The sequence below is a fragment of the Aquarana catesbeiana genome, linkage group LG04 (genome assembly GCF_042186555.1).
Source record: "Aquarana catesbeiana isolate 2022-GZ linkage group LG04, ASM4218655v1, whole genome shotgun sequence".
Lineage (NCBI taxonomy): Eukaryota > Metazoa > Chordata > Amphibia > Anura > Ranidae > Aquarana > Aquarana catesbeiana.
The window spans coordinates 493915561-493930572 of NC_133327.1; the positions used below are offsets into that span (position 1 = coordinate 493915561).

Consider the following 15012-nt stretch of genomic DNA (forward strand, 5'->3'; position numbering starts at 1 on the left):
ACACTACCAGTATGGACGGGTACAACGCTATAAATGCAAGACCCTCTGCGACAACGTCTGACCTGTATGGGGGGATATAGCTAGCCAGTATCAACAAGGGGTCTCCCCCCACAATTGCATGTAGAAAGAGGTACCTACCCTGCAGATCCGACACCATGGAAACCAGTTCAAAAGGTGTAGATTTTGCAATCAACACGTTACCCCTCTAGACATATTTGTGTGGGTGCTGTGGTAAGCCCACCCCACCCAGGGACGCTTCAGGGCCACCTGTAAGTGACCTGTAACATGCGTCTCCACCAATGCGGCAATATCCACCTTCTGACCTTTCAAATATTGTAACACTGCTGTCCTTTTAATCTTATCCCGCATGCCCCGTACATTCCACATCATAAATTTAATGTCTGCCATGGTGTTCATTTGCCCATATGTCATGTGTGGATCGGCAGGGCAGCTCCTCCCCCCAAACCAAGACAACATACCCATCCCGCAATTAAACCAACATGTTGCATATGTAATAAGTGCTTGTATAAAAACATTCCAAGTAAATAACGTGCACAACGGTGCCAACATTCCTAATGCTCTGATCAAAAGATCCAACATTTTCCTTCCCACCCAGCTTCTCGCCTCCCCAACTTGGCGGAAGCATACATTCCCATGCAACCTTTATATAGATCATCTTCCAGCCAGCAACATTAGCTGGAGGTACAACACTTAGAATATGATGAGCAAACAAGTACAAAATAGAAAGGAAAAAAAGGGATTGCAAACATGAAGGGGGCGATTATTCACTGAGTGAAGCAAGGTTAGGACACGAAACATAACCTGCGTCTCTTTCTCCATCCGAGTGAGCCTCTCGCTGTAAGGATACACAGTCATCCTGGTGTACCAGAGTTTTGGGGCCTCCACCTTACGGTATCTCCATGAATATGCTGTGAGGATAATGAGATGCACAAGGTGATAAACTCTGTGGTCCAAATAGCTCCAGGCCCAAAGCCGAGTGTCCAGGATTATCAATAACCCAAATCCCCCCCTAACTTCAAAAGGGGGAATCTCCAATCTCATATTCAGTAATGCGTGTGTTATAAAGATGGGGGGGAAATAGAAAGAAGCAAATGGTAGATTAAGAGTACCCCCCCCCCCCACAGTGGGGGAGACATTTAGAAGAAAGAAGGGGCTTGCCAACAGTCGACATTAGTGACAGTACTCACAGTAACATGCCGCATATCCGTTCAGCCATCTGGACGTCCGCATTGATCCAACCAGTGTGCTGCCGCCCTCGGGTCCTCAAAAAATATGGCTCTGCCATCTTCCTCCACTCTCAATCTGGCCGGGAACAACATGGCATATTTAAGGTGCACTGCCCTGAACTGTGCTCACTTCCTTTGGACTTCATTAGAGAAGTTGGGAAACACTACGACATGGCCGTTGCCCAGGGCAATGTTACCTTTCTCTCTGGTTAGCCGAAGGATTTTATCTCTATCTCTAAAGTTAAGAAACTTGGCAATAAAAGTTCTGGGGGGGGCTCCCACAGGAGGAGGCTTTGCTGGGATGCAGTGCGCCCGTTCCACTGCGAACATAACAGAAAAGGCCTCTCTAACAAAGTGTTGAATTAGGAGGGATTCCAAGTATTCAGCAGGGTTGGTCCCTTCAGCCTCTTCAGGTAAACCGATGAACCGGAGGTTGCAGCGTCTCAAACGATTCTCCATGTCATCTTGGTGAGCGTGTAGCTGCTGAATCTGGCGCTGCAGGTCCTCCGTGGTGTGTCCTCCGCCGCTCCGATGCGTGTCTCAGCTTCAGTAACCCTATCTTTTACCTTAGATAGGTCTTGACGCAGCAGGGAGATGTCGATCTTGACCTCATCTATTTTGGTGGTGAGCATCCCCTGCAGCGTCGCAATGGCATCCAGGACCTTAGCTGTGTCTGCGCCCTGATGGTCCGCCGCTGAACACGTGCCTTCGCGATTTTTGGCCTGCGAGTCTTGATCTTGATAGCGATATTTCGCCACCTTATCCAACACCTCGGAATTTCTTTTCGGCAGGGACATGTTCCCTCTTTGCTCCGGAGTGCGGACAGCCAAGCCGTCCCCAGGTAACGCTATATGGCCACTGCAGCGGGAGTTAGGCCTAAGTCTCACTCCGTCCCCAAAGGCAATGTTGGATGTGTTTGTATCTGGATAGCAGTTGCAGGCAGCCCAGAGGACGTTTCAGAATGGGCTGGGGCACAGGACACTCAGAAATGCCAGGATATCCTCCCCAGGCCGCCGATGTCTTTCTTGATCTTCTGTAAATCCCTTATTGCACACCATGATCTCCCCGATGAGGATCTGTGCACTTGCACTTGTGAAATGTGTTTCTTCTTCCACAACATCCACATCACCTAAAATAAAAAAACACAACATGTATTATAAATATGCAGGCATACATCTATTACCTGAAGCTGTGGTCTCAGACACTCACCTGTTGTGGTCACAATTTTGCCCACTTCATAAACCTCTCCATCCTCCACATCCTCTTGTTGTGGTGTGGGGATTTCCCCTTCTTTAGGAGATGGGGGTTCCCTGGTGTCCTTTGATGTCTCGAGTCTTTTCTTCCCTATGTGAATAAAAAAAAAGTATACTTAGCACACAGATATTTGAGTGCAGAAATTGGAATATGAAACATTGCTTGGAAGTGTCATCCAATTGTCTGTTTTGGCAGAGTTCCAAGCTGAAGACATGATTTTTTTCCCTTTCTTCAAGCTGGAATACTTACCTTTTTTGATCAAGCTTCACACATGTAGAGACTCCTAGTATCCACTGGAGCACTTGTGTGGGACACCCTAAAAAGTTTGTTCTGGTGTCCCACACTGGTGCTCCTGTGTCCAGATGTGTAAACAGCTGCTGAGTGTCCTTTCCTTACACTGAATCAAGTTTGCATTTCATTCTAGTTAAAAACCCATCTAGACAACAATGTACTAAACTTCTTTGAATACAGATAGGCCTGAACAAATGTAGTTAACCTGTATCTGCCAAAAACATTGTACTAGTGGGTGAACAAACAATGTTTACTACGAACGATTACTGTGCCCATGAACCTGAAAGTTGCCATTTTAAACTGTACAAAAATAAAGAAAAGCACTTGGAGCAGCACTAAAGTAATAATAATAATAGGAGCACACGACAACTACTTACTTTTTAGAAGCAGTTTCCTGATCTTTCTGTACTGATCGTGCTCCCTAAATTTCAGGTCTGACCAGCGTTTCCTCAATTTATCCTTGGATTGTCGTACCCCAAAATTCCTGTGCAGACTTTTCCCATTTTTAGCCATCATCTTGGCCTTTCTCACATTTGGGTTTGGGTACGGTCCATACATCCCATCATAGTCGGCCCTCTTCAAGATGTCCACATCTCTACAAAGGACATATTTGAGGCCTTAAATCTCCTCCAGGATCGGGACGTTTGTGACTCCGGGCTTTCGTCGTCGTTGCTGTCTTCATGCACTTGTTCTTTCTCCGCCATGTGCTCTTCCACTGCACCGAAAGAGAAGGGGAATAAACTAGATAGAAGGTCAGGGGTGGGCGAAGTTTAACGCAAGTGCAGTGTATATAAAGTGTAACCAGCGTGTGTCATACGTACGATCTGTGAGCGGAGGAAGGAGTAACGGAAGCGCAGATCGTTCTAACAAAGGTACAATTTTAACTTGGGGCATCAGTGGCCTATACTGCTTATAGATTGAGGCCTATATTAGGACAAGATTAGGAGAGTTTAGCCTGACATCAGGGTTTGTCTTGTGTTGTGTCTTGCAGATAAAATGGATCGATTCATTGATCATGATTTCCTCCCCCAATTCATTGATTTGTACAGAGAGCTGCCCTGTCTGTGGCAGACAAAACACCCCTTTTATACAAATCGACGAAAGAGGAAGGCAGCACTGGATAAATTGCTGGAATTTGTGAAGCCGCAGATCCCCACGGCAGACATCAACTATTTGAATCGCAAAATTGGTGGCCTGAGGAACACTTATAATAGGGAGCGCAAAAATGACCAGGATCCCCAGAGATCAAGAGCAGCAGCAGATGACGTTTATGTACCCAGGCTGTGGTACTATGACAGACTGCGATTTCTGTCAGACCAGACTGAAATCGGGTCATCACTCTCAACCCTTCCTTCCACTCTTCCTTCCACCCCAGCTGAGGCTTCTGACGTCCAACCCGGGCCTTCCACCCAGGAAGATTATGTGAAGGAGCCCAGCTTGAGTCAGGTATAGCATTGTTAAACAGATTTCTCAAAATTGTGTGTGATTGATGAACAATAAACTAAAACTATGTCCCTTTTTCATACACAGGAAAGCCTCAGCTAAGAGGAGGCTGTGGAAAGTGGCAGCCAGGAGGTGGCAGGGGGAATGTGGCAGCCAGGAGGTGGCTGGACCCAGTAGCCTGCCCGCATCCCAGGTCCCTCCCCTCCACCTTCAACAAAAAAGTACCAGGAAGGGGAGAAGCATGGAGGAGTCAGCACTTGGGTTCATTTGGCAGGCTTCTGTGGCCGTCAGAAACCCCCAGTCTTCTTGAGGCCTATGGCTGCCAACAAAATGCAGGAAATGGAGGTGGGCCAACGCCTCTTTTGTGAGAAAGTGATATATATGGCCCCAAATAAGGGGTTGAGGGGCGAACTCACAAGCAAAACCCACCTGTGTGAGTTGCACCATCGTCCTCCAACTCCAACACCAGAGCCACAGCCCGGAAGCAAGCCTGGAAAGAAGACAAGAGAGTGATGGCCTGGGTTCGGTCGCAGGCTGTTGTAAGACCACAGCCTGGGGACATATATGTCATCTGCTGCTGTTCCTGATCTCTCGGAGTCCTGGACCGGATTATGCTCCCTGTTAAATGGACTCCTCAGGCTACCAATTTTGCATGTCAAATAGTACCCCAGGGCACACAGGCTTTGCTAATTTCACCAGTTTATCCAGCGTTGCCTTCCTCTTTATTTTGTTATGACCCCTTAATAAATATCTATTTATTTACAAAAATCATTGGCTATGTGTTTTAATTAAAAAAGAACAGTTTGTTTGTGAGTAGGCAGGTACATTTCAAAAATACAATACAATGTCAAATTAACAAGGGACACCAACACCAACCAATCTCCTTGAGGTTAAAAAATACAAGATAATAATGGTGTTGTGGTAACTTGACACACAAAATGACAAAAAATATTATGGAGATCACTGGAAAAAAAAAGAGATTTTGAAAAAAAAAAATAAAAAAAAAAAAAAGATCACTATAAAAATAAAATCGAAACATTATGGAGATCTGACGAAAAAAATAAAAAATATTAATCAGGAGATCACGAGAAATGATAAATCAGTTTGTGAGAACTCTGCGTGAATATGAGCAGCAAAACAACTCCATTATTCTAGCATTATAAAGAAGAAGAGACTGCGCTGCATTAAAAGATTATTAAATTTGCAGCGTGACGAATGTGCTATCTCCATTACAAATTAATTAAATTGTATGAAAGGTTTAGCACTGTGAAACACTTTTTGAAAGATAAATAGTGCATTTTATATACAAACTAGATCAGACCAAATATACAACGATCAGACCAAAATGAGGGACAAATGAGGAGGACAGACGGACAGTCCCTTAAAATCAGGGACAGTTGGGAGCTATGCTGTAACTGCTTAAAATGTGTTAACTGGAGTTTGGCTTTACATTGGTAGTCACTAATGTAAGGTCCAACTCTACCCTCTCTGATTGTCAATGCTGCTGTCCAGGGGTGGCTATTTTTCTCCTCCATAGATACAATGGAGGAGTAAATGTACCCACCCTAAGACGGGAGGTGTGCTACTGGCCGATCACCAGGTTTAAATAAGGAAATAAAAGCATGAAAAAAGGAAATGAATGCAGCCACCATATCCAATGGTTGATAAGTTATAATATATTAATGTTTTGGATGGTTATATTTTAGCACATGCTGTTGTAAAACAGCTGGCGCTGTGGCATTAGAATACTGGCACATCTCAGTTTTAAGACAACACTGGGGCTATGGTGGTTAATCATACTTTGATTGCTACAGTTAAATGTGTTTACATGTGTTTTTATTATGTTCACTTGCAGCAATGGATGAAGATTCGTAAAGGTGACTTGCCTATGGAATTTTCAAAGAGTTATCCTATCGAGGTATATCAGTATAAATGCTTTTAGATGTAGTTTTTCCAGTGTATATTTACATGCTTTCAGTATACCTTTCTGAACTTACCACTATGTCACAAACTATCCCTATTGTTCAGCACCCTCTGACATGCAACCCTTCTAATCACATCTCAGCCTTAACACCCCCCAAGTTTAACCACCAGGCGGCGCAGCTCTAGTTCTGGGCGGGCGTCATATGACGTCCTCCCAGAATGACCGCTCTCACGCGCCCCTGTGGGCGCGCATCGCGGCGATCGGTGGTGTGGTGTGTCAGTCAGACACGCTGCTACACCGATCTTGGTAAAGAGCCTCTGATGGAGGCTCTTTACCACGTGATCAGCCATGTCCAATCACGGCTGATCACGATGTAAACAGGGAGAGCCGTTGATCGGCTTTTTCTCACTTGCGTCTGACAGACGCGAGTAGAGGAGAGCCGATCGGCTGCTCTCCTGACGGGGGGTCTGTGCTGATTGTTTATCAGTGCAGCTCCCCCTCTGGTGCCTGCCCAGGACCCCCAGGATGCCGCCAGGACCACCAGGGATTAACACCACCCTGGACCACCAGGTGTGCCACCCTAGACCACCAGGGAAATGCCCATCAGTGCCCAGGCAGCTGCCTATCAGTGCCCATCCCAAATGCCTGCCAGTGCCATCAGTGATGCCTATCAGTGCCCAGCAGTGCCACCCATAAGTACCCATTAGTGCAGCCTCTGTGTCCATCAGTGTCGCCTATCAGTGCCCACCAGTGGCACCTATGAGTGCCCATCAGTGCCGCCTATCAGTGCCCATCAGTACCGCCTATCATTGCCCATCCGTGCCACCACATTGGTGCCACCTTGTCAGTGCCGCCTTATCAGTGCCCATCAGTTAAGAAGAAAACTTATTTACAAAATTTATAATAACAGAAACAAAAGAAAACTTTTTTTTTCAAAATTTTAGGTCTTTTTTTATTTGTTTAGCAAAAAATAACCCCAGAGGTGACCAAATACCACCAAAAGAAAGCTCTATTTGCGGGAACAAAATGATAAAAACTCTGGGTACAGCGTAGCACGACTATGCAATTGTCATTTAAACAGCGACAGCGCTGAAAGCTGAGAATTGGCTTGGGCAGGAAGGGGATGTAAGTGCACTGTATTGAGGTGGTTAAATGAACCCCCTAAAACTTAATCATAACATTTAAGCTGACCCTAACCTAAACTGATGTCCAAACTTCACTAAATTAACTCAAACTAAACCCTTCTGTATGCTTACCATTTCCTGTATCAGCTGGTTCATTGAATCCTCACAGTTCTACTGGCAGCTTTGTAAAGAAAAATACTATCACTGAGCTATCCTTGGCAAACGTTACTAATCCTCTCTGCACCCTTCCTTGCTCACTGCTGCCTTCCCTTCCTCCTTCCCTTCCACCTTCCCTCCTTCTTTTCTCACTTTATTTCTGTTGTTTTTGCAGGTCTATGAAATAAAGAGGATGTTGTCAGAAAACCCTAAGAAAAGACCGTCAGCTGAAGAATTGCATAATATTTTTGAAACTAAGGAGATTCTTGACTCAAGAACACAGTAAACCTAAGGCAACTGAAACTCTGCTACAGAGAGATTTATCCACTTGATAATAATCATCTCATTAGCAGGCAGCACATTCATTTGTTTACTTTAAATAAAGCAATTGCCAATGAGCCTTATGTTAAAGCAAAACCATTCAATATCTAATCTTTGGGAGAAGCATTTCATGCACAGAATTGAGGAAGACTATGTAAACAATTCAGTGATTCTAAAATTTCTAAAAGTAATCACATTCCCACTGTTCTCAGCTGCATAAGAGCTGGGGGGAGGAGAAGCAGCAGCACTGAACTTTTTTGAGAGGGAATTGCTGTGCAGCGGGGGCGTGTCAGGGCACATTTAATCATTGGAGGCGAGCTATAGAACTGACAACGGTGTGCTCTCCTGCTTAGTGTGGTCAGTTTCTGATAGGAAAGCAAGGGGACTAGCAGGATCACCAGGGATTTCACAAAAAGGAAGCAATACAAAAAAAAAAAAAAAACTGGATACTTTCTCATACAAGTACATGGTACAGCAGGCACAGATCAGGAATATGAAGTATTGGGGTAACAAACACTTTAAATTCAGGTCAGGTATGAGTCATTCAGAGGGGCCACAGAATGATAATTTATCTGATGTTTGATCATAATCATCTTCTGTTTCATCATAACATGATCACAAACAGCATTGCACGAAGGATCAAAGACTTAAACGGTGAGCTAAAGGGGTAGGAAAGTTCATCAAATTACAGTTATAAAAAGAAGAGTTGTTGCCAAAATAATGTACATACTATTGACACATCCGTTATAGCTTAAGGCCTCTTTCACACGGACTGTCCGTTCAGGTCCGCCTGTCAGTTTTTTAGGCGGACCTGAACGGACGTTCCATAGACCTCTATGGAGCGTCGGATGTCAGCGGTGACATGTCCGCTGACATCCGACCCGCTCTGATCCAAAAAAGTGTGACTTTTCCATCCGTCTGTGGATCGGATCGGGTGACAACGGACTCTACGGTCCGTCGTCATCCGATTCCCCATAGGGGAGAGCGGCACTCTGCCAGGTCCGCCGCTGCACAGTGTGCAGGGACGGACCTGTCATCTTCCTGCTCAGCAGGGATCGACGGAGCGATCCCCCGCTGAGCATAGCGGGCTCCGTACATGGACACATCCGTGTGAAGGAGCCCTTAGAGAAAAGTGCATCCACACAGGACAATGAAATGGATTTTTACACACTTAGTCACATTAATCCTACACCTTCTGAGCTGGGAGCAATTCCCAAGCAACCATTTTCTTTTTGGAAACACAAAAACACGTGTTATGGAAACATAATTACAAGGATATAAAGATGGGCCCACCAATCCTGCAAAAAAAAGGGGGAGATAGAGCAACAGGGTTGATTTACTAAAGGCAAATACACTGTGCATTACAAGTGCACTCGGAAATGCAGTCATTGTCGATCTGAGGGGAAGATCTGAAATGAGGGGAAGCTCTGCTGATTTATATAATCCAATCATGTGCAAGCAAAAATGCAGTTTATTATCCTTGCATGTTCATCTCAGATCTACAGCGACTGCACTTGCAGTGCAAAGTGGATTTGCCTTTAGTAAATAACCCCCATTGTGTATTTTAGAAGAACTGAAAGATTGATTTAGTATCATCAATTTGTCTTCCCGTGAATTAATATAAGAAATGCATAGTCTGTTGAATTTTGGTTTAAATTTCTGTCTGGAAGCTAAAGTGAATAAGTTTCAATTTGTAAAAGATCTCCATCTCTTTGCAAGGGTACATGATGAATGTAAATCAAAATGAATGGCATCAAAATACATAGTTATCTTGGATGGTTGAATATGTTGAATTTACGAGGCAGGATTACAGGATTCTACGAGACCTAATTGAGCCGTGGGGAGAGTGAAATACAGTGCCTTGCAAAAGTATTCACCCCCTTGGCTTTTTACCTATTATGTTACATTACAGCCTTTAGTTCAATGTTTTTTTAATCTGAATTATATGTGAAGGATCAGAGCACAATAGTCTAAGTCGGTGAAGTAAAATTAGAAAAATATATACATAAAACTATTTTTCAGAAAAAAAAACTGTTAATTGACATGTGCGTATGTATTTATGCCCTTTGTTATGAGGCCCATAAAAAGCTCTGGTGCAACCAATTACCTTCAGAAGTCACATAATTAGTGAAATCATGTCCACCTGTGTGCTATATAAGTGTCACATTTATTTATTTATTTATTTCAGGTACTTATAAAGCGCCATCAATTTACGCAGCGCTTTACATATACATTGTACATTCACATCAGTCCCTACCCTCAAGGAGCTTACAATCTAAGGTCCCTAACTCACATTCATACATACTAGGGACAATTTAGACAGGATCCAATTAACCTACCAGCATGTCTTTGGAATGTGGGAGGAAACCGGAGTACCCGGAGGAAACCCACGCAGGCACAGGGAGAACATGCAAACTCCAGGCAGGTAGTGTCCTGGTTGGGATTCGAACCAGCGACCCTTCTTACTGCTAGGCGAGAGTGCTACCACTACACCGTCACATGATCTGTCATTACATATACACACCCTTTTGAAAGGCCCCAGAGGCTGCAACACCTAAGCAAGATGCACCACTAACCAAACACTGCCATGAAAACCAAGGACTCTACAAACAAGTAAGGGACAATGTTGCTGAGAAGTACAAGTCAGGGTTAGGTTATAAAAAAATATCCAAATCTTTGATGATCCCTAGGAGCACCATCAAATCTATCATAACCAAATGGAAAGAACATGGCACAACAGCAAACCTGACAAGAGACGATTGCACACCAAAACTCACAGTCTGGGCAAGGAGGGCATTAATCAGAAAGTGTTAGGTACCTGGTAGTTGAGCCCGACTGGTAGAAGAAGACCTCCCTTAAGCGCTGGTTCAGGAGCCACTGGAGTGGGAACAGTGGTCTCTTGAGCACAGTGGGTAGGAGTGCCTGGTGCGGGTTCTTGCGGTGACTGACACAGGAGCTGGGAAGACGCCCCTCCAGGATGGCTGAGCTGCGGATGCTGGCAGGCTGAAGCTGATCAGTAAGCAGGCAGGTAGATGATATGGCAGCAGCAGAACCCGGAGCTGGAAGAGCAGGCAGGAAGCAGCGTCACAGGACACAGGCAAGGCAGAGTCAGACAGTCCGTTTGGCAGGAGATCAGGCAGGTATATGGCAGGAGGGATGACCACAGAATAGTCAGGCAGGCAGGCAGGTGTTCGGCAACAGGTTACAAGATATAAGCAAAGTCAGGCAAGCCGGGTCGGGTTGGAGATAGAAGAATGGTCAGACGTAGCCGGGTCAATAGCAGATAACAACAACAGGCAGGATACAGGAACTCAGGTGCAGAGCTGCAGATGAACAGCACCTGATGGAAGCATCTGACAACCTTTTAAAGAGTCCTTGGCGCCAAACAGCTCTAGCGCGCACGGGCATGCACGGGAATGCGCCTGCGCCCCCCAGTGGGGAATTCAGCTGAACTGCCCTGGGAAAGCCCCTCGAGCACACGCGGGCCTACAAAGTATTGACTTTAGGGGGGTGAATAGTTATGCACATTGACTTTTTCTGTTATTTTGTCCTATTTGTTGTTTGCTTCACAATAAAAAAAACATCTTCAAAGTTGTGGGCATGTTCTGTAAATTTAATGATGCATATCCTCAAACAATTCATGTTAATTCCAGGTTGTGAGGCAACAAAACATGAAAAATGCCAAGGGGGGTGAATACTTTTGCAAGGCACTGTATATCAAAAGAACTTAAAATAGTTGGGAATGATTTATTTAAGGTTTTTCCAAAGAACAGTACTTTATCCTCTCTCCATACTAATTCTAACATAGAAACATAGAGAAGCAACAGCAGAAAAAGACTGAGTAGTCCATCGAGTCTACATTTTATTTATTAATTTTGGGGTTTTTTCGTGCTTTATTTTTAAATTAACCTTGTTGTTTAACTATAGATATGTGTGTTTCCCAAGCATGTTTGAAGACATTTACTGTTTACTGTCTCACTACTGTTGGTAGTTTATTCCAATCATCAACTAAATGCTTTCTAAGATTAGTTTTGAACTTTCCTCCAGTTAGTTTGAGGTCATGTCCTCATATTTTTGATTTTGGTTTAATATTGAAAAGAATGCCTTCCTGAACCTTATTCACCCACTTGATGGGTATTTAAAGTTTTCCAATTCTAATGTAGTATGCTATGTACAGGAGGTTTAAAAGATTTTGAGGGAGTTAAACTAAATAGAAATTAAATTAAATGTAAATCCATTGAATATATGGACAAACAACAGGAAAATAAAAACATTGCTAAAGAATGAAGATGTAATAATTAAGCCCTTCTTATTAGGAAGACAATATAGTGATTATGAGTGTGGAACAATGCCCCATAGGAATCAGCGGGGCTCTGACAGGTCCCTCCCTGCTCAGACCTGTCATCCGCCGGCTCAGTTGGGGATCAACAGAGTGATCTCCTGCTGAGCTGGCAGACTCCACTAAATGGATTCGCCCCGTGTGGAAGGGGCCTTAGGGTATTGTTACAGTAAGTTTATTTATGGGTGAGATGGCAACATCAAAATAAAACAATTTTCTTATGAATTTGACATTGTTTTGCAAGGTAATACATCTGTAATTGCAGGCTTCAACTACCTCCATGTGCAGGGCATTGCGATGGAAACCATGTGTGCTTCATTGTACACTACTTTGTATTTGTAAGATGGGAGTGTTCTGTTTTTGAACAGGAACATAGCTTCTAAATAATGTGAAATTAATTTGTGACTAAGCTGACTACTAATCTGTTCCTTTTGACTTTAGTTTAAATTATTGTCAGGACAGGATTTCCTTTTTGGATTTTGTTCTTTATGTTTATTGCAAACAAAATGTACTATGAACCTCTTTCTTTAGAAAAGAAATGGCTACAAACAGCATTTTGCATGCCTCCAGTGGCCATCCCTTCGTAGGTCAATACCATATGGGTAATAACTGAGATTGCAACAAAACGGCTCTAAGTAATAAGATTTCAAATTTGAGACTGATAAGATGTTTAAAAGATTAAAACAAAGTACAATAATACGTAAAATACAGAAAAGGGAGGATCTTATTTTTAAATTGAACAAGTCATAGTAATGATATTGACCCAACTGTCAGATTAATTATGAGATATAATAAAATTAGGAGATGAGGTATATTATCTCCAAACACTGGTACCATTTGAAAAACTATTCTTTGGGCATGTCAGGAATGGTGTCATTACTGGTTTCACCTGCTGGTGGCACTGTTACGCTCAGCACCAAAGGGTGTAATTTTGGTGGCCACCAGCGGGTGTCTCCCTGCCAGGACTATCGACCAGCTTTCAAGTACACTTGTTGGAGTTTGCTGGACTATATAAGCCCGCCCTGAACCAAAGCTCAAATGCTTCAGAATTCCGTCTGTTAGCCTTGTCCCTGCCTGAACCTGCTTTGTTCCTACTTTTGTCCTGGATTTTGTTCCTTGTACCCTGTCCTTGTGACCTGTTCCCTGTACCCTGTCCTTGTGACCTGTTCCCTGTACCTGCTCCCTTCTCCCATTACGATCTGTTTCCTTATACCTGGCTTCTGTTCCCCTTTTGCTTTTGTCCCTGCCTGGGTTATTTATGTCCGTTTACTGTGCTTTTGAACATATAATTATTTAGTTAGGTGTTTTGGGGTTTTGCTGTGTTTTGCACTTATTACTGGTTTATGCTTTGCTGTTTGGTTGGCACGTGTCTTTATCTTAAATAAACTTACTTTTTTCACTTACACGTTTGTTCTCGATTCCTTAGTGCAGCCCAACGATCTGATCACCTGTATTGGATGTCTGTGTATGATATCCCCTGACAGGGCAATTCCTTAAGGAGTATCCTGAGATTACATTTAGAAGAGCCCAATTTTGGAAATACATTCTGGTATGCAATAATTTTAACATTCAGAGATGTGCCAATAATCATTCTATTACATATACTTTTAAATGTGGATTGTGCAGTCAATATTTTATTTATCTATAACTAGAAAGTTGAGATTATCTAATGGTGAATATTTCATCCCTAAAAGGTTTGTTAACTGCTCCACAGTAGTAGTTTACTTGATGGAATGTCAAAGCAATTCTTTTTTTTCTGGTAAAAAAAAAAAACAACTTAAGTTGGAAAGACGGATTTACGGGACATCAAAGATGCCGATTTATGGTTCCCTGTTGGGCAGCATTTTGTTATATATTATGGATATAATCCCACAAAGGCTAATTTGTAGCCTTAGATCATATTTCCTTACCAAAGAGGTGGAGATCTTGACAGGCATCTATTACAGTCAAAGTGTAGGTGGCTTTATAGACTTTGTGCTACAATACCACCAGGTTTGAATGATAAAAATAGTTTTGCTCCTTTCTTGTGAAACAGAGGTTAAATACAATAGTTTTCGTTTTTTTGTTTGTTTTTTTTTTTAATTAAAATCTTTATACATTTGTACTTTTTTGTGATTGTGAACAACTTATTAGAGTATATTTACGTTAATCGTTTATTGTAATGTTTCTCTGAAGTTTACGCACTCTGTCTTACAACCCCAATTCCAAAAAAAGTTGGGATGCTGTGTACAATCTACATAAAAACAAAATGCAATGATATGCAAATCTCATAAACCCATATTTTATGCACAATGGAAAACATCAAATGTTTAAACTGAGAAAACGTTCCATTGTAAGAAAAAATAAGGTCTTCTTGAAATTGATGGCAGCAACAGGTCTCAAAAAAGTTGGGACAGGGCAGCAAAAATCTGGCAAAGTTAAGCCGTGTACACACGAGTGGACTTTTCAGCATCAAACGTCCGACGGTCTTTTCAATGGTGTTACGACTGACTTTCGGACGACCGGACTTGCCCACACATGAACGGACTAAAGTCCGCTGGTAGGAACGTGATGACGTACGAAGGGACTAGAATATGGAAGTTCATAGCCAGTAGCCAATAGCTGCCCTTGCGTCCTTTTTTGTCCGCCAGACTAGCATACAGACGAACTGATTTTTCGACCGGACTCTAGTCCGTCAGAAAGATTTGAAACGTTCCAAATCTAAAGTCCGTCTAACTTTCAACAGAAAAAGTCCGCTGAAGGTCCGATGAAACCCACATGCGGTCTGATTATCCGACGGATTTGCTCCGTCGGACCAGTCTGGTCGAAAAAAGTCCGCCCGTGTGTACACGGCATAAGTGGTACTTAAATGGAAGAACATCTTGCAACTACCGTATTTATCGGCGTATAACACGCACCCCAAGTTTAGGAGGG

General features: G+C 43.1%; 1 protein-coding gene across 3 annotated transcripts in view; it reads left to right on the forward strand.

The window, feature by feature from the left end:
• The window catches only part of LOC141140471 (interferon-induced, double-stranded RNA-activated protein kinase-like), a 303555-nt gene extending 290053 nt beyond the window's left edge, over positions 1–13502 (forward strand). For all 3 annotated transcript variants that reach the window (XM_073627694.1, XM_073627692.1, XM_073627693.1), the window contains 2 exons: positions 6091–6153; positions 7615–13502. In XM_073627694.1, the coding sequence (XP_073483795.1) occupies positions 6091–6153; positions 7615–7725 (174 nt within the window). In that variant the 3' untranslated portion in view covers positions 7726–13502. The remainder of the gene's footprint in view (positions 1–6090; positions 6154–7614) is intronic.
• Positions 13503–15012: the final 1510 nt, after the last annotated feature.